The sequence below is a fragment of the Eschrichtius robustus genome, chromosome 3, assembly GCF_028021215.1.
Source record: "Eschrichtius robustus isolate mEscRob2 chromosome 3, mEscRob2.pri, whole genome shotgun sequence".
Classification (NCBI taxonomy): Eukaryota; Metazoa; Chordata; class Mammalia; order Artiodactyla; family Eschrichtiidae; genus Eschrichtius; species Eschrichtius robustus.
The window spans coordinates 96880572-96899557 of NC_090826.1; the positions used below are offsets into that span (position 1 = coordinate 96880572).

General features: G+C 40.3%; 1 protein-coding gene across 2 annotated transcripts in view; it reads left to right on the forward strand.

Annotated features, from left to right (window-relative positions):
• The window catches only part of AHCYL1 (adenosylhomocysteinase like 1), a 39571-nt gene extending 21854 nt beyond the window's left edge, over window positions 1-17717 (forward strand). The window contains exons 2-17 of one of the 2 annotated variants that reach the window (XM_068540453.1): window positions 3285-3396; window positions 5692-5835; window positions 6990-7090; window positions 7526-7628; window positions 8790-8884; window positions 9464-9570; window positions 10399-10515; window positions 10772-10835; window positions 11642-11730; window positions 12094-12164; window positions 12541-12635; window positions 12721-12819; window positions 13228-13296; window positions 13751-13829; window positions 14970-15090; window positions 15612-17717. In XM_068540453.1, the coding sequence (XP_068396554.1) occupies window positions 3285-3396; window positions 5692-5835; window positions 6990-7090; window positions 7526-7628; window positions 8790-8884; window positions 9464-9570; window positions 10399-10515; window positions 10772-10835; window positions 11642-11730; window positions 12094-12164; window positions 12541-12635; window positions 12721-12819; window positions 13228-13296; window positions 13751-13829; window positions 14970-15090; window positions 15612-15618 (1473 nt within the window). In that variant the 3' untranslated portion in view covers window positions 15619-17717. Of the gene's footprint in view, window positions 1-3284; window positions 3397-5691; window positions 5836-6989; window positions 7091-7525; window positions 7629-8789; window positions 8885-9463; window positions 9571-10398; window positions 10516-10771; window positions 10836-11641; window positions 11731-12093; window positions 12165-12540; window positions 12636-12720; window positions 12820-13227; window positions 13297-13750; window positions 13830-14969; window positions 15095-15611 lie in introns of those variants that run through there. The other variant, XM_068540454.1, reaches the window with a different exon arrangement.
• Window positions 17718-18986: the final 1269 nt, after the last annotated feature.

The following is an 18986-nucleotide window of genomic DNA, read 5'->3' on the forward strand; positions in this document are numbered from 1 at the left end:
TTATCATGTATCTTTGTGCAGCTGAATCATTTTATTTATAAGCATTGAGGTTATCAAAATGCTGCAAGAATAGACAACGACCCATTTATGTCACGGCCTGAGTTAACTCTCTGCCCACTTCAAATATGGACCATATTCATTATCTGAGAGATGAGGCGCTGCAGTGATTAGTAAGCTTCTTGCAGCAGTCTTGCAACAGTCTCATATTTTTAGATGGGAAAGAGTTTGCTAAGCTTTAGACTACTGAAGCCTAATCCCATTCTACAGGGTGGGATTATGACTCTTAGTTCTTAGGTTGCTAAAGAAATACAGTTCTGTCTTGACACAGCAGGCTGTCTATATTTTTTATTTAAAAAAGCTGCAAATGTTATTGCATTTCCCTTCCCCACCCTTCCTACCCCCAGGTAGGTGGTGTCTGGGAATATACCCAGAACCTTTGGGGAAAAAAAAAGATGAACAGGGAGGGAATCGTAACAGTCATTAGAGGAGAGCAACTTCCAAATAGGCTGCCTAGGCCAGGAGCAAGGAAGGTGATGGAGGAAGAGCTGCCTCTGGAGAGCGTTAAACGGTGTTGATGGTCTCTTGACTTTTTTTCTGCCACCAAAATAACTGCATATTGGGTTGAAAGTCATTACCTTGGTCCTGGATTAATCTCTTCAGTAAATCTAGCTTTGCTGACTGCAGAAGTCATGTGAACATACAGTGGGAAATCCTATCTAGAAGGGCAGATGCTGACTTGTGGCCACTTCAATAAATGGTTTTGGTTTGGTTTGGGTTTGAAAGGCAGTTGTCTTTTTGACATTTAAGCTAATTAAAGTTTTAGCACCTAAACTAAAAAAGCTGCTTCTTCAGGTGTACGAAGATACTTGTTAATCAAGTTCAGTGTAGTGTTTGTGGTTTAGCTTGAATCTTTATTATTTACTTATTTATTTTTGAAATTCGATTGATTTGATCTTATAGAAGAAAGAAATTTGAAAGGTTCACTCATTCTACAAATAATTATTGAATGCTTCCTATGTGCAAGACCCTGGTCTAGATGCCAGGATATGTAGCTCTCTTTCCCTTCCATTCCTTTAGGACCTATCCTTAGACTTAAAAATACAGTCTGTGGACTCTGCCTCCTCTGTATTTCACAAAGTAACCTAAAGAAAAACTGCCCAGTTGGATGTTAAGCCAAGGTAGGTTTAAAATGAAAGTACACTGAAGTTTTTCTTTCAGGACTGCTGCCCAGTAGTATTATCTATGACATCAGTATTCTCTGCTTTGATTCTTGGTGTAAAAACACAAGTCTGTGTTCTCTTGATTACTGCTTCATTACCTGTAGAATCCTACTAATTCAGTAATCGCCTTGCTCATATTAGCTGCCTGTGCCTAGGCTGCACAGTTATGCCTGATTCTTACACTGCCACCAGATGCTACCCTAGCTGGAGGGTACATATGACAGAGGAGGGGAATGTTTAGCAGCTGTAACTAATGGGCGTTTTACTATTCCTGGCTTCAAAATGCCTATAACCAGGTTGCCAGCGTTATGGAGAGAAGATTTTAATCTGTAATAGGTTACATTTCCAGATATTATTTGCTGCAAACTTAGCTTAATGAATTCTCCATGGGAACCTTTTCAGATTTAATCAGCTTGTGAGGAGAAGCTTGATTCAGATTCTCAAACCATTCTGTTTTTCAGAGGAGGTCGAGGTTTATTTTATATTTCAAAGAAAGGGTTTATCAGAGTTTAAACAGGAGTTTAGCAGGAAGGTTTAAACCAGTTAATAGAAGTGTTTTCCTACACTTCAGAAACACTAATTAATTTAACTATAAGTAATGTTAATTGTAAGCTATTTGCTATTTATTAAAGCCAGTCTTCCAAGTATCCTTCAAAAGTTATCTGTTTCTGCCTTATTTCATTTAAGAAAGGTTTTTTTTTTAACATTTTTATTGGAGTATAATTGCTTTACAGTGTTGTGTTAGTTTCTGCTATATAACAAAGTGAATCAGCTATATGCATACGTATATCTCCATATCCCCTCCCTCTTGCGTCTCCCTCCCACCCTCCTTATCCCACCCCTCTAGGTGGTCGCAAAGCACCGAGCTGATCTCCCTGTGCCATGCAGCTGCTTCCCACTAGCTATTTTACATTTGGTAGTGTATATATGTCAGTGCTACTCTTACTTCGTCCCAGCTTACCCTTCCCCCTCCCCGTGTCCTCAAGTCCATTCTCTACGTCTGTGTCTTTATTCCTGTACTGCCCCTAGGTTCATCAGAACCATTTTTTTTTTTAGATTCCATGTATATGTGTTAGAATATGGTATTTGTTTTTCCCTTTCTGACTTCCTTCACTGTATGACAGACTCTAGGTCCATCCACCTCACTACAAATAACTCAATTTCGTTTCTTTTTAGGGCTGAGTAATATTCCATTGTATATATGTGCCATATTTATGTGCCATATTTCTTTATCCGTTCACCTGTCAGTGGACACTTAGGTTGCTTCCATGTCCTGGCTATTGTAAATAGTGCTGCAGTGAACGTTGTGGTACATGACTCTTTTTGAATTATGGTTAAGAAAGTTTTTAATACAGAGTTTACCAAGTCATTATTTTCTCCTTCCTTCAAATTAGTCCTAATTAGTTGGAATTTACTATGGTATGTGTGTTTTTAAATTTTTATTAGAATATTCTGGTATTTTCTTCTATACTGTGTATAGAAGGTTCTGGCAATATTCCATTGGCTTTGTGAAGGATAGGTACATGATCAGACTCTGACTATTAGCACCCCAATGTCCATCACCATTTAAGGCATCTCTTCATAATTCTTTCAAAAAACAAGACCATTGCTAACTTCAGGATAAGAATGTGCTACAAGAGAATATTCTGAAATAAAAAACAAGCAGAAGCCCTAAGAGATTATGCCTGCTTTTTGATAGAGTTGAGAGCAAGGGTAAAGAGTTTAATGTCTCAGGGTTATAAGAGAAAAGAAAACTTTATGGAACGTGGGAAGGAAGACCTGTGAAATTAGACAAATGCTAAACGAAGTTGGATCTTAAGCTCTCTCTCTTCCCCCTCTCCCCACAAAATTCTGCTGAAACCATCGGGAAGAGATAGTAATTGGCATTTTGGGAGGAGTCAGAGAATAGCGTCCTCCGCCCTCATTTCTGGTGGAAGAATTGCTGGCTTAGTAGGAGCCACATGATAATATTAGCTTTTAGGGGAGACAATGTATGGCCTTTAAAAATGAAACATTTCATAGAACCCTTGTTGTAAGTTTAAACTTTTTGTCTTCCTCTTATAGCAAATCCAGTTTGCTGATGACATGCAGGAGTTCACCAAATTCCCCACCAAGACTGGTCGACGATCTTTGTCTCGCTCTATTTCTCAGTCCTCCACTGACAGCTACAGTTCAGGTAGGTGTGAACTTCCTGTTCTCTCTGATCTCTCCTCCCTCTTCCAGAGTCTTGAGCTAGTGCTCTACCCAGTTCTCTTCACTTATCTAGGATCTGAAAATGCCTCATGTCAGGACTGCCCGTCTTTGTGCTGAAAGCTGATAACTAGTGGTTGGGCAATGGGAATGTTCCCAGGCAGGGTTGTAGCTGGAGAAGCTTTTGTCATCTTGAGACTTTCCTCCCGGATGGTCTCTGTGTGTGGTCTGTGGCCAGTGCCTGGTTGGTAGTACTGGGCCGGTTCCCATTCCCACGTTTATTCACCCACATTGAGAAGGGAGAAAATCAATGGTATTTTGGCTGCCAGAACTGGCCTTGAAGAAGAGGTGTACTTTGGAAGCATAATTTCTGATTTCTTTGTTAACGATATACCCTGCCACCTATTTTTCTTTCTTGCCTTTAAGACTGCTTGAATTGTCAACAATAAAAATTAGTATTTAGCTCTTTTTATTTACTAGGTTACCCTTTATGTTGAAATATCTTCCCCTGTTAACCTCTGGAGTGGGAAAGAGTCCAACTAATGTGGCTCCAGCTGTTTCTTTTTAGTTCTCCTCTCCTATCTTAACCCTATATAAGCAGTCTTTTTTTCTGCTTTGAACTGTGCCCTTCTCAGCTTTAGAGGCGGGTATTAGAAAATTAACATGGAAGAGTATATAGAATCTTAGTTTGAGTACTGGAGGAAATGGGGCATCTAATCCAACCCCCTCATTGTTCAACTGAGGAAACATTGTTAAAAGATTAAAAGGCTTGCTCAAGGTCATAGATTGCTATGAATGTCAGCAAAGGAATTTGTACCAAAAGCCATTTATTTTCTTTTGCCATAATCTTGTTTGCATTGTATTACTAACATTAGGACTGGGCTTGAGGTATAAGGACTGTTTTAAAAAAAAAAGAAACGGGTAGACAATTTTTAAAAACTTATTCTCTGCCCTGTGACACTGATAACCCATTATGGACAAGATAGGCAGACAAGTACAAATGGTGATATACAGGGTTAAGTACGGAAAAAAATGAGTATGCAGTCTCACTATGAGCATGTGTGCAAGAAAAGGTTCCAAAATATAATGGCTATCATAAGTGAAAAGGTGTCTTGGAGTGAGACAGATACAAAAAGTGATAGGTGACAAGCAGGCTAATTATAGCTAAGAGAAAAAAATTTGGAAGATTGAGTTATAAGAGAAAAAGTTGGGATGAGTGATGGAAGCTTTAAGAAGTCTTTAAAGATCTTGATGGCCATGTTTTATGGGGACCTAATAGAGCATTTTTAAAAGTTTAGTGATAGAGTTAAATTGTCCTAGTGGATAGATAACCTTTAGTAGTATTTGTGTTAGCTGGACAGAGGAGGATGTGTATGTAGAAGTCAGCGAGAGACCTGGTACACTGGCAGAGACGGTGATCAGGAAAATATTCAATGAGAGAAAAGAAGTGATTTGAGAGGTAAGGAGTGATTGTTTTATATTCTCCTGCATATCTATCTGAAAGGACATTTTTAGCTTTTTGTGAAGCTGCTTTTTAAAGTTGAACATCTTGAGTGATCCCAGGGCTGGCAATAGAACCAGTGCTGCTCATCTCTTGTGTCATTTCTGTGTTCCTTAGTGCAACCTAGTGTAAAATCTCTTTATAAGATTTTATAAGATAAGGTTATCTTACTGTTTTTATTCTTTTACATTAATGGTTCTCAAAGTATGATCCTCTCAACAGCAATATCAGCAGCACTTGGGAATTTGTTAGAAATGCTAATTCTTGGGTCCCATCTGAGACCTACTGAATGGGAGTTTGTGGCAGTGGGGCCCTAGCCATCTGTGTTTCAACAGACCTTCCATGTGATTCTGACAGATGCTTTAGATACTTAAGTTTGAGAACTAGTGATCTATAGAAACAACATTCCTTATATGCCCTAAATTATTCTTCCATTTTTGCCATGTCTGGTTCCAGTCCCAGTTGGGACCAAGTGCCCCTATTTTGAGGGGTTCTCTTGAGCTGGTGCAGGTTTGGGATCAATAGCTCCTTATCACAGGCACTAATGGCAAAGTCATCGGGGGCGGGGGGGGTAAAAGGGCCACAATACCGAAAGATCTACAACAGTTTCATTCATACCGTTTCTTAGACCCTGGAGGAGTAGAACGGAGAGAGACGTAAAAGGTGGCTCCAATTAAGAGTGTTCACTTAACTTAAATGAGAGTCCCTTGGTGACTGCACTCTGTGGAGTTGGGGCCATTGAGGTTTTTCTTTCCTCATTTCTTTCTTTCCTGGCTCTAGCTGCGTCCTATACAGATAGCTCTGATGATGAGGTTTCCCCCCGAGAAAAGCAGCAAACCAACTCCAAGGGCAGCAGCAATTTCTGTGTGAAGAACATCAAGCAGGCAGAATTTGGACGCCGGGAGATTGAGATTGCAGAGCAAGGTAAAGAAAGGGAGTGGGTAGGGGACCAGAAGCAACCCACTTGCTAGTCATCAGGATGCACAAACAACTTAAGGCTTGAAAGCTAACTTGAAAGTCTCCTGGGAAACTCCAGTATCTTGGACTTTTATATAAACAAATCTATCTATATGGAGCTTGAGCCTCAGGATTCTTGTTCTTGTTCTCCCTGCTGCTTCCTGTTCTCAGCGTGTGGTAATTACACAGAGTAGTTTCTCTTTTCCTCCCGCATGATACCATATTCAAAGATCTGCTTGCAGAGTCAGCAAGTCCTGGATCAGTACATGGTGGTTAGTTCTGCGGGATCCTACCATAGCTGCCAATCTCAGAGACCCAGATTTCCCAGAAGCAGCAAATGTGGGAGGGTTTTCAGCTAAGGATGTGGTGACCTAGGGTCTCTTTTGGTCTTTGATCCTGAGCACCCTCTGCTGGAGCAAGAGTAAAAATGACTGACAATCAGTTAAATCTTGGTTTCTCTACCCAGCCCCACTCCCAATAATGTCTCTTTACTCTTGTTGCTTTCACATTGGAGGCATGTTCTATACTGGGCAGGAGTACAGAACTCAAACAAACTGACGGAATAGGATTAGACAGCGTAGAAAAACAGAAGCAAGTGGCTTCTGTGGATGTAAAGTCTTTCTTCCTGGTCTGATGATTGTAGTATATAGGAATCCATTAGCCAATGCCATAACTACTTCCCTCTTCTCCCAGATGAATGATGACACCTTCCATTTCGATCACTTTTGAGAATTTGACTACATATGAGCCCTATACATATAAGGCTGAAACAGTAGAGGAAGAGAGAAATTCCCAGTGATCAGATGACAACTCACTGCTGTTGTTCTGCAGTTGAAGCTGCCAGGCATCAAATATATATACTTAGAGGGAATTCCCTGGCGGTCCAGTGGTTAGGACTCCATGCTCTCACTGCCAAGGGCCCGGGTTCAGTCCCTGGTCAGGGAACTAAAATCCCACAAGCCGCGTGGCATGGCCAAAAAAAAAAAAAAAAATGTGCTTAGAGTTTTTCTTCCTTACCTCACCATATCTCAACAGATCCAGACCAGCCCTAGATGTCGCTGGGGCAGGAATTAATGATATTGCTAGTGCAGACCTAGCTCAAATACTCTGTTCTTTCACAGACATGTCTGCTCTGATTTCACTCAGGAAACGTGCTCAGGGGGAGAAGCCCTTGGCTGGTGCTAAAATAGTGGGCTGTACACATATCACAGCCCAGACAGCGGTGAGTTTGTTGGGAGAAAAGTGATGGTCTTCTGATGGGAGTGGGGGTGGGGAGGGACACTTTTTCTTTTTTTTTTACTTGCTTTTCCTTCCCTATCTAACTTCCAAGTGCTAACTATTAAGTGGAACCTCCCAGTTATACAATAATGGGGTTTTCTACTTTGAATGTATAGATATAACCTACTTTTAACCAACCTGACTTAGGGAGATCTCGATTTGCAAGAATATGATTGTTATAAATATGTTATTAAGACTTGTGGGACCATTTTGGGGGGGTAAAGTTAGATTACAGTGTACTAACTAGTGGATTACACACCCTTTTGTAACTTCCCAGTGTAGCACCTGTTGCTGCTGAGTTGCTGGGCATTGTTCTCTTAATTACCACTCAAGTCTGGCCCTCCTCCTTCTCACTCTGTCTTCCTATACATCTATATAGGTGTTGATTGAGACACTCTGTGCCCTGGGGGCTCAGTGCCGCTGGTCTGCCTGCAACATCTACTCCACTCAGAATGAAGTGGCTGCAGCACTGGCTGAGGCTGGTAAGCTCAGCTTTTTTCACTGACTTTGCTGCAAAATAATTATCTAAACATAATTTTTACATATCAGAATTATCTTTACAGTGTCATGTATGTCTAGGGGCTATAAAATGTGGAGGGTAATAAAAGTGTCGACAGGAAGGAAATGGCTAATAAAGGTCCATATGCATAGTGGAATATTGTATAGTCATTTAAAATGATCTTTGTAAAGAATCTAATATATGGGGAAATGCCCAATTCTAATGTTAAATGAATGAGAAAGAACTTTAAACTATGTGAGCTGTGTGAGTATGAGCTCAGCTGGTCTCCTTTCACAAAAGTCTCCTCACTTTTGAGAGAACACAAGTAAGAAGTACCATCTATTTGATAGTTCATTAGATAATTTGGTATTCAATATTGCATTGAAAATATATGAACTACTTATGAGTTCAATTAAACATAAAGCAATTTTTATTGTTAAAATGTCCAAAGGAAAATCACTCTGAAGTTTCTTTAAGGTTCTCCCATCTTCCTATGATCCTCAGAAAGCAACTGTATAGTACTTTTGTTTTTCTTGTTTACTCTTTTCTGATGTTTATTGCAGAAAATTTAAGAGGTTCCCCTAAAATCCTGCTACACAGAGATAATATTTGACATATTTTTCCATTTTTCTATTCACTTTTTACAGAGATGAAATAAGTCTCAGTATATATACAATTTTATAACGTAAATATAACATTTTCAGAAGTAGTTTCCATGTCACTGAAAACTTCGACAGCATCATTTATAAAAGTCATATGGCCATGTGATTTTACTTCACTGTTTTCCTAATGTGGAACATTTCGGTTGTTTCAAGATATTTGCTAATATAAATAATGTTGTAGTGAACAGCTTTGTTTTGATTCCCACTTCATTTTATCTCCTTAGAATAAAGTTCCACGTATAAAATTGACCAAAGAGAATAACATTTTAAGGTTCTAAAATACTTTCAAAAACAAAAATCCCTTAAATTCTTAACTAATTTCTGAACTAAAGATGCTCTTTTGACTTTTTGCCCTCCATAAGTTGTTTCCTTTCCAGCATAATTTCTTTAGCCTTTTTCTCTTCACCTGGATCTCAGAGAGTGATGTTGGTATAGGACACTCCCCCAAAGACGAATGAGCTGAGTTGTTTCCATGTCTACAGGAGTTGCAGTGTTTGCTTGGAAGGGCGAGTCAGAAGATGACTTCTGGTGGTGTATTGACCGCTGTGTGAACATGGATGGGTGGCAAGCCAACATGGTAATAATGCATATTCATCCTACACTTTTGACAATGGATTTGTTTCCTTTTTTCCCTCAAAGCATGGTTCCCTACATATGTTTCGGATGTTTGGTCTTATGCACTTACTTTGTTGCCAAAATGGTTAGCTTGATACCTATTCAGGATGGGTCTGAGTACTGAATGGAAAGGCGGGGGAAGGGTAAGACCAGCTGAACACACGTGGCTCAAACACAGCAGAATGAAATAGAAGAAAATGATATGGTACCTCTTTGGAGTAAAATTCTGGTTTCTTTCCTTCCTGCCCCAGCTCTCCTTTTATGTTCCAAGGGGCTTTATATCAGGGCTCTAGACTAAAAAATGAGTCTGTGATTAGCCTACTACTCTTCACCATAGCCTAGAACAAACTTAGGAATCCTTTTAACCATCTTACACCAACAAATTTGACTGTGTTTCCACTGTCTAAACCTGCTCTAAGGAGCTCTGAGGAGTGCTCTCCAAAACATACAGGGCTCTCTTACTAGTGCAGAAAGTGGGTTCAAAGTTCCCCCCAGCTCTAGCAGCCTGAATGCCCATAGAAGTCTTCTGGCTGTTCTATAGATCCTGGATGATGGGGGAGACTTAACCCACTGGGTTTATAAGAAGTATCCAAACGTGTTTAAGAAGATCCGAGGCATTGTGGAAGAGAGCGTGACTGGTGTTCACAGGTAACAGATTCTGGAGTAGCTGCCCCTTGTGTCCTTGCCTCAGCAGATTCTTCTGGTCTCTTTTAGGCTTTAGGGCTATGTTTCAGGCTTGTAACTAAATGGGAGTATCTTCCTTAGATAAAACTTTTGAGTATTTACCTTTGAAAAAAATCAAGGAGACCCTAAAAAGAAGTTATTTCAGATTCTAGTTCAGACATTTTCTCTCCCATTTATTCCACTGTGATTCTCAGTCATTGCTGGGAGGTAGGGAGTGAATATATCTTGAAAAACTGTATTCAATTTTGGATTATAATTTTATATCTGAAATACGAAAAAAATCTATTGTAAAACTATATGTTATACACATTACAAAAAACAATACTGGGCAAAATATTATTTGCTTGTTGGAATACCTAAAAAATATCTGAGAAAGTGTTTCTCATTTGGGGGCACGTTACACATGCTTAAACACACACACACACACACACACACACACGGAACCATATCAGAATCATTGATAATCTTTATCAGAAGTAGGCATGGGTTTTTTTTAAAGATTAAGAAAATGCTGGTCTAAGGAAATGTATCCCCTTTTATGAAAGAGAAGTAAATTTCTTCAATTGAAAGGTTTTTTTCCTTCCAAAAAAAGGGGGTGGGAGTTGGGGAAGAGAAAATGAAAAGAAGTTAGGAGGGATAACAAGGAATTACCTTGTTTACTAATATTCTTGGGCAATAAATAAGACTGGGGAGGGCAGCATAGAGCTTGAAGAGAATTAGGCAGACTTTGCCAGCTACTGTGTTTTACCAGCTAACTTTGTTTTTGTTTTTGTGGCTTTCTTCTCCCTTTAGGCTGTATCAGCTCTCCAAAGCTGGGAAACTCTGTGTTCCAGCCATGAACGTCAACGATTCTGTTACCAAACAGAAATTTGATAACTTATACTGCTGCCGAGAATCCATTTTAGATGGGTAGGTTGAAATGTATAATTATTCAAATTTATAGGGGGTAAATTTGGCTTGGGTTATAATGTTAGTCTGATATCCCTCCAGTTTTGCCCCCTGGTCTTCCTATGGCTTTAAAAGTTTATTAGAGGCATTCTATCTCATACTGAGCCCAGCCAACTTCCAGGTGAAGTTCTTATGGGGCATTGCCCACACTTCTAATTTTCAGAGGGACTGTATTTGAGCTAATAATGTTTGAGTTGAGGCTTGTCTGTTTCCACAGCCTGAAGAGGACCACAGATGTAATGTTCGGTGGGAAACAAGTGGTGGTGTGTGGCTATGGTGAGGTAAGTAGCTGGGCCTCATTGTCTGCCTTTTCACAGACTTGTTAGAAATTTTGAGTGAAGGAGACTTGTGCTGTCAGTGTAAACTGATGCAGGGTTTAAAATATGCTTTTAGATAAAGTGTCTCAAAATAGTAGCAAAAGTCCTTTATTCAGATTTATGAATAGAGACATATAGAACGAATTGAGTTTTTAGATTTCACCACTTTGTCTTATGCTATGGAATGTTGGCATCATTTCCCCCCAGTTATAACAGTAACCTTTTCATTGTGAGACATAATGCAAGTAAATATGTAGCATTTTGGTCCCACGGGTGACTTATAGTGGAGTGAAGGGTAAAATCTGAAGTGACATATAGTTGATTATCTCTGAACTAGAATAGATGACAAGAGATTTTATTTAGTGTCATAAACAATGACCCACAGAAGTTTCTGAGCTGCTAGGCTGTCCTTGAGTGAGATGTTTCTCAAGTGACAGTTATCAGGTTTTCCTGGAACAAGAAACTAGAGGTTACAGTTGCTGTTCCTTGGTCTTGTTTCCTTGATGGTGATACTTTTATTTCCTTTATCTCTTTTACTATCCCAAGCTCCAGCCCTTGCTAAAGCCCTTGAAATGTCTGCTAAATCACTCCTCTAAGGGTCACAACATAATCAGGATCTGTTTCTCCTCTGCTTGGATTGGAGCATCTTTGCAAAGACTTGCTAGATGATTGATGGTTTCAGGGAGGCTAATTCCCATCTCCCAGAGAGCCTACCTGCCTACTAAATATCTGTGCCTGAATGGACCTGACTTCTTTCTTATGCTCTGCAGGTGGGAAAGGGCTGCTGTGCTGCTCTCAAGGCCCTCGGAGCAATTGTCTATATCACAGAAATTGACCCCATCTGTGCTCTGCAGGCCTGGTAAGAACAGCGGTAATACCATTAGGTTCACTCCAGGGACTTTATGTTTCTAAGAGTTTGATTATTGTATTAACCATTCCTTGGAGAAATTTCTCAAAGAAGGAGAAGACTAAGATTGCTCTGTTCCCTGCATTGTAATCATAGGGCACTCGTAGAGCTTCTTGGTATTTTCCCTTCCTGGATGGAATCTTGGGGAGTCTGAAGAGCCCAGTGTGTATAGTTTAGCACAGCTTATTACTACCATTCCAGTGAGGTAGCCCTGGATTTAACTTTAGAAAGACATTTAATTGTCTCATTTTGTGACCAGCTTCTGTCCCACTGCCTCCTTGCTTTTGCTCATAGTGTTCCTTCCTTTTCTTCCAGCATGGATGGGTTCAGGGTGGTAAAGCTAAATGAAGTCATCCGGCAAGTTGATGTCGTAATAACTTGCACAGGTAAGTGTCAGTGCTTTGGTGTACATGGAGGAGTATTAACTCTGAGGTTAAATCTTGAAAATGATCTAGTTGACTTTTATATAAAGTAAGTAAGACCTGTGTTCTGTGTAAAAGTCTGAGAACTAGAGTAAGCTATCAGAACCTTAACATATTTTCCAGAACAAAGAGCCTTTTTCCTTGATGGCTTTTTATCCTGCTTGATCTTAAAACCAAATAACTGAGCCTAAGGAGCTGTTATGCAACGCACACTTCTTTCCTCACAGTGTATACATGCTCTTTAGTGCCAGCAAACCTCTCTCCCTTGTTCTAACTGAAAGCCAGTCAGTACCTTTCCCCGCCAGGATCTGTTTCCTCAGCCACTCTCCTTTACTTTTAGGAAATAAGAATGTAGTGACACGGGAGCATTTGGATCGCATGAAAAACAGTTGTATCGTATGCAATATGGGCCACTCAAACACAGAAATTGATGTGGTAAGCCTTCTCTCATTGATTTGTTGCTAGGCCTTTTTTTGCTTCCTTCCATTATAGCCAGTCAACTGCGCTCTCTTCCTTTCAGACCAGCCTCCGCACTCCGGAGCTGACATGGGAGCGAGTACGTTCTCAGGTGGATCATGTCATCTGGCCAGATGGCAAACGCGTCGTCCTTCTGGCAGAGGTGCACACACACAAGGGTTCGGGCAGTACAGCACAAGCAATATGGTTAGAGCCATCCGGGGAGGGGCGGCAGGGTAAACATATTTGGCCTATGTTTCCCTGAATTCTATCTTTGGATAGAGGTATATTTCTCAAATAGTCTGGTCTCCAAAATAGAATCACTCAAAAAATATCTACTTTTTACTAAGTAACATACTACTTCCTGACCACAGCTGATCCTTCAGTTTGTCAGACTCAGATGGACTTGCAGAAAATAAGATAAAACCTAGAGTCCTGATTTGGAACTGTAATTCTTCCTCTGCTGACTGAGTCTAGAGGAGTATAAAGTCCTTTCCTGCATTTGCGTGACTTGCATGACATGACAGAGGGATAACACAACTCATACCAGGGCTCTGTTTCAACGTTTCAGGGTCGTCTGCTCAATCTGAGCTGCTCCACAGTTCCCACCTTTGTTCTGTCCATCACAGCTACAACACAGGTATGTGACAAAAGGCCGGCTTAGCCTGCGCTAAGATGAGTGGAACTGGACCTAGATCAGAGTTCCAGTGAGAGTGTGCCCTCCTGTGTTCTTATCAACCTGTTTTCTTCAGGTTACAAATTGTCAAGATTTAGGCTTTCTCAAGTGTAGAAGATAATCAGTCAGGCAGAGTCAGTGTTTGTGTCCCTTTGGTTGGCTGTTTTAATTTAGAATATAGTGTTTCAGCTCAGTTGTATTTAGTCTCTTCTTTTATTAGGAACTAAACAAAAACACCAGTAAATCCTCCTGTGGTGTGTGCTGGTGTTTACCACAGTCCAAGTCCTGCGTGCTGCCACTGTGGTAGATCACTTCAGTATTTACCCCAAGACCCTGTTAAATCTATTTCTTCTGTTTTTGTTTTTTAATGTCCCTAAGAAGTGTTTTTGTGTTTTTTGACCCTCTTTTCCCGCCTTAGGCTTTGGCACTGATAGAACTCTATAATGCACCTGAGGGACGATACAAACAAGATGTATACTTGCTTCCTAAGAAAATGGGTGAGTGAAAGCAGTAGAAACCTATATTGATCCCCAGACTGTTGCATGGTTTGGTAAAATGAATATCATGAAAAGCATTGGATTTAGAGTCAGGATTCTAATCCCTGTTCTAGCACTTAGTGGTTTTTGGACCTCGGGACAAGTTCTAATCTCCATGAGCCTCAGTTTCTTTATCAGTAAAGTGAGAATAATACTAAATATATTGCAAAATTGTAGTAAGAATTACAGCTAATGAGTAAAGGTGCTTTAGCACAGTGGTTTAGGGTAGATGCTCTTATCCTGAGTAGCTTTATGAAGTTTATTAAACTTACTACCACTGATTATAGCCTGGGACCAAAATGAGAGAAACAGAAATATAGTTTTTATTGTCCATCTTCTATGAGATATACGAACAGTCTTCTGTCATTCCAGGGGTCAACTGGGTTGTGTTCACGTGACATAATGCATCATCTTTAGTTCTTTACCTTTCTGAATATGGTGCCCACCTCCCCTCTCATTGGTCAGCCCAAACCCCTGTCCTCTTAAAGCTAAAAAACTTCTTGCTGTTGTCCCCTTCAACAGCTTACCTCAGCTTACCTTTGGGTTTTGGTTTTTGGTTTTCAATTCATATTCATAAAGGTAAAAGCCCAGGAAGCTTATCTGTGGAAAACTAATACATTTGTGCCAGCTGCCTTAGAAATCCATGATCCTAAGATTTGAGGCCTTTATGGATCTTATCGTAAGTAAATGTTGATGACTTAGCTCTTTTGACCTTACTGGTGTCCACTTTGATTCATAATTTGACTATAATCCAGCTAAGGAAGTTGCTGCAGGAAAGTGAGAATAGTACATGGTATGTTGGCCATTGAGGTGAACCCAAAAGCTTTGCCAGAGAAGAATGGGGAGGAACAAGTTGGCCCATTTTGTCCCGCTGGCAAATGGCTTTCTAAATGCACTCTGGATGTACTGAGAGAAATACCTTAAAGGCAACTTTGAGGGTTTTTTTTAAATTAAGCAAATATTCTGAGTTAGATTCTTTCAAAGTTATTCCAAGCCTTGTCCTCTCTCTCAAAGAAGCTTCAGATGAAAATAGGGGGAAGTTATGCCCTGAGAGGCATATTTGAAATGGAGTCTGCCCCCCTGCCGCTTTGTTCTTCCTAGATGAGTACGTTGCCAGCTTGCACCTGCCATCATTTGATGCCCACCTGACAGAGCTGACAGATGACCAAGCAAAATATCTGGGACTCAACAAAAATGGGCCATTCAAACCCAATTATTACAGGTAACTTGGGAGAAAGTAAATGAAAAGCTCTTCTCCCCAATATTAAGCCATGCAGGCTAGCCAGTTTTCTTAAATAGTGTTATAGCTAATTTTGAAGAGTACAAGAACTCTGCCTCACACTAACAATGTAAACAGAGAAATTGTATATCTAGTAGTAGATGTAAAGAAGTCAGCATTTTCTAAAATTTTGGAGCTTGAGCCTCACCCCCAGAGATTCTAATAGAGTTAGTCTAGAATGGGGCCCCGGCTTATTTTGTAAAACTTCTTCAGATTATTCTAATATATTGTCAGGGTTGAAAACCACTGATTTATAGTATTAGGGAGCAGGAGATACAGCTAGAGATGGCATTGTTGGAAGTCCTTTGGAAGCACAGGGAGGAATAATCCTTGGGGAATTACTGCAGGAATCCCTGGCCTGGGCAGGGGAAGGACCCTGGAGAGTGTTCTCTGTTTTGGATTCTTTTCTTGGAACTCTCATGTGGAAGACACACGTACTAAACAGTCAATCTCTTTCTTTACAGATACTAATGGACCGTATTACCAAGGACCAGTCCACATGAACCACACGACTCTAAAAGACATATTTTTTAAGAAAACTTTTATTTTCTTCTTAATCCTTTCCTCTTGATTTTTTTTCCTATAATTTCTCTCTTGTTTTTTCATCTCATTATCCAAGTTCTGCAGACCACACAGGAACTTGCTTCATGGCTCTTTAGATGAAACTGAGATTCAAGGTTTCTCACCCTAGTCACTAAAGAAGGATTTTACTCTCCCAGCCCAGAAAGGTGATTCTTTCTTTACCATTTCTGGGGACTTTATAGTCTTAATTGGGTACCTTATTAACAGGAAATGCTAAGGTACCTTCTATGTGGAACAATCTGCAATGTCTAAATTGCCTTAAAAGAGCCCATTTCTTAGCTGCTGAAATCAGTGCTCTTTCACTTCTTCAGAGGAGCAGGGATGGTACCTACCAGGCAGGTAGGTTATATATAGGTGGTGCATGTTAATTTCCCCTAGATGTTCCAAGCCCTGTTTCCTGTGTAAAGGTGGTATGTTTGGTTCAGAGATGTGTACTAGTGAGTGTCGCTTGTTAAGATCTGGTAGGCCCACTTGGATTTAGTACAGCCCTTCCTCCACTCCCACCAGACCCTCTCATTTTCCAGGTTTTTATCCAGACTGTACTCTATTAAGTTGAATTTTGTCCCCTAGCATTTATTTCTGGGTTTTTTTTGTTTGTTTTTGTTCTGTTTGTTTTTTGGTTTTTGTTTTTTTGTTTTGTTTTTTTAAGTAAGAAAAATGTTTAGTCTTAATACTGAGGAGCTGCTTGAGTGGTTAGTTGTTATCAGTTTATCTTTTGAACCTTTGGAGCTAAAAGTGCAGAGTTGAGTCTAGAGAAATGCTGATCTCAAACTCTGATAATCCCTCAGTTTCTAGCCCATAGTTTATAGCATCAATGAACTGGGGCCGTAACAGTAAATTTTATCAGCTCTGCCCCATCAGCTTGTGCTGAAAGCAAATTTCTTGAGCCATTACTCAGTATACAGCACTGAGCTCTGTCTTTAGGATTTATCCTTTAAGAGCAAATTTATAATCAGCTGTGCTTCTGCAATTTAAAATACTTAAAGGGAGGTAGATGTGGATGGGAGGAGGAAGGATAAATTGGGTCAGGGTGAGGGGAATTAGCTCTGTATAACTTGTCTGGGGCTTTAGGACCCATGTAACTTTAGTTTTACAGAAGCAGTACCACTTTTGATTGACACATGTCACAGAAAGTTTATGAACTGAGACCTTAAAGGGCAGTTTTTGTGCATAGAGAAAATAATCAGTATGTCCTGGCTCACACTCTGAAAGAATCCTCAGAGATAAGAGAGATGTATTCCCATGCCATGCACCCTGCTTACCAGCATTTCTGCATGGTCAGGTGAGCTTTATGCTCATGAGCTTTAAGTGTATAATTATCCAGGATTCTAAATTCTCAACTTGTTCTAGCTGGTGATCCTTCAAAGTTGGGTCAGGCATTAGTGCTAGATACTAGAAATTTTCATTTCCCTATTGCCATTGATCAGAGAAGACAGACATTAATTAAAAATAGAAATACAAGAAGGAAAGCTTTCACTCTGTGACTTCCTAGCAGGGGTCAGTGATCTTGCCAAAACTTTTTTCCCCTCTCCTGTTTCTCCGTAACCAGCCCCTTCCCACTTCCTTGCCAGTGTGACCATGCTTTCTTCTCTGTAGATGCTAATGGTTCAAGCCCTTTTTCCCAAGGCGTTTAACCAGCCAATCAGAACAGCACATCCTTTAGGGGCGGTAACCTGGCCAACAGTGGTATCCATCGTGTGAGTTCTGCTGGAGGGAAGGGGCCCAGGTCCTGCTGCCCTCTGGCCTGCCCCCTGCTCCCATATCTATTACTGTGTCCATAGAAATACTAGGTAAGGGCTCCGTCTCTGTCAAGCCATGTAACAAAGGACACTGTGGGAAAATGTCTGGCATCAGAGGGAGCGTGTAGAGAGCAACTTGGGAGGAACAAGTTTATTTTGTATTGAATGATTTTTAATGAATGCAATATTAATCCTTGCAGATGAGCAATAATCATTAAAGTCAATTAAAATGATAAGATCTTATTGGAATCCTGTGTCATTCCTGGTTGAACAGCAAAACTTTCATTAGAACCTGTTTTCTAAGAAGGGACAAGTCAGGGGTCAGTTAGCAGTATCTAAGAGAGATTTGTTTAGGACCTAATATGTAGAAGAACAGGCTTCATGCAGAGTTCTTCAGTAATATCTTAAAATTTTGTATGCCTGCTCTGTGCTGAGCATTGGGCCTGGACACTTTCACTCTGACTTCCTTCAAGGAGCAGACTTGCTGCCTAAAATTCAGGGCTCCTCACTTACACAGTCCTCTTAGAAGACCCTGTACCTAATTCTTTTCCTTAAAAAATGCCTCCAAAGTTATGTGAGCTTCAGCCCCCCCCATACCTGTATCCATCTCTGAAGTTGTCTCCATGTGTTCTGATTTAACAATGTATCTGTTAATATTGTTCAGAAGTAATACCTTTTCTATTTTGTTAAATTGGTCCCAAACAATGTTGATGTTTTCAGTGCAGTTCTGTGAGGTTTTATCCATGCACATAAATCCAAATTTAAGATAAACTTCACATTGCCTAATCAGAGATTTAACCTTTTTTTTTAACTGTTTCCTGAATCTAATAACTTTATAGTTATAAAAAGTTAATCTACTATGATGGGGAAATATCTTGAAGTTAAATATTTGAATATAAAGAATTTAAATGAACTGTTGACCCTATAGTTTTATAAATTTTTCAAGGTGTTTTTTATTGCCTACCATGTGCTAGGATCTGTTTTAGGTATTTGGGATACATCAGTGAAAACCAAGATCTCTTCCTTTGTGGAATTTACATAAAACCTCAACAAGACTCAGCCTTCCCCTTCCCCTTTTTCCTTTACCCACAATTCCACCATTAGGTGGGGCAGGCATCCCCATGGGTTCCCAGCCTGGTGTGTGTGGGTAGGAGCTGGGGGTGTGGCCTAGTGCTGGAAGTCATCCTACACTTGGGATGGGGAGGGCATCTATGCAAGGGAGGGATGGCAATGGTGGATTGGGTAGGAACAGGGAACTTGATTAAATAAGCAGAAATATTAAGGATAATGGAAGCCAGCTTTCTCATTTTTAGAGGAGATGTTACACATCAGAAAGGGAAAAGACTAGAGTAAACTCTGGTATTGGGTTTGAATATAGGGGGTATTGGGTTTTGGTGTGAACTCATGAATTTCAACATAAAGAAATATACGGGAGGGCTTCCCTGGTGGCGCAGTGGTTGAGAATCTGCCTGCCAATGCAGGGGACACGGGTTCGAGCCCTGGTCTGGGAAGATCCCA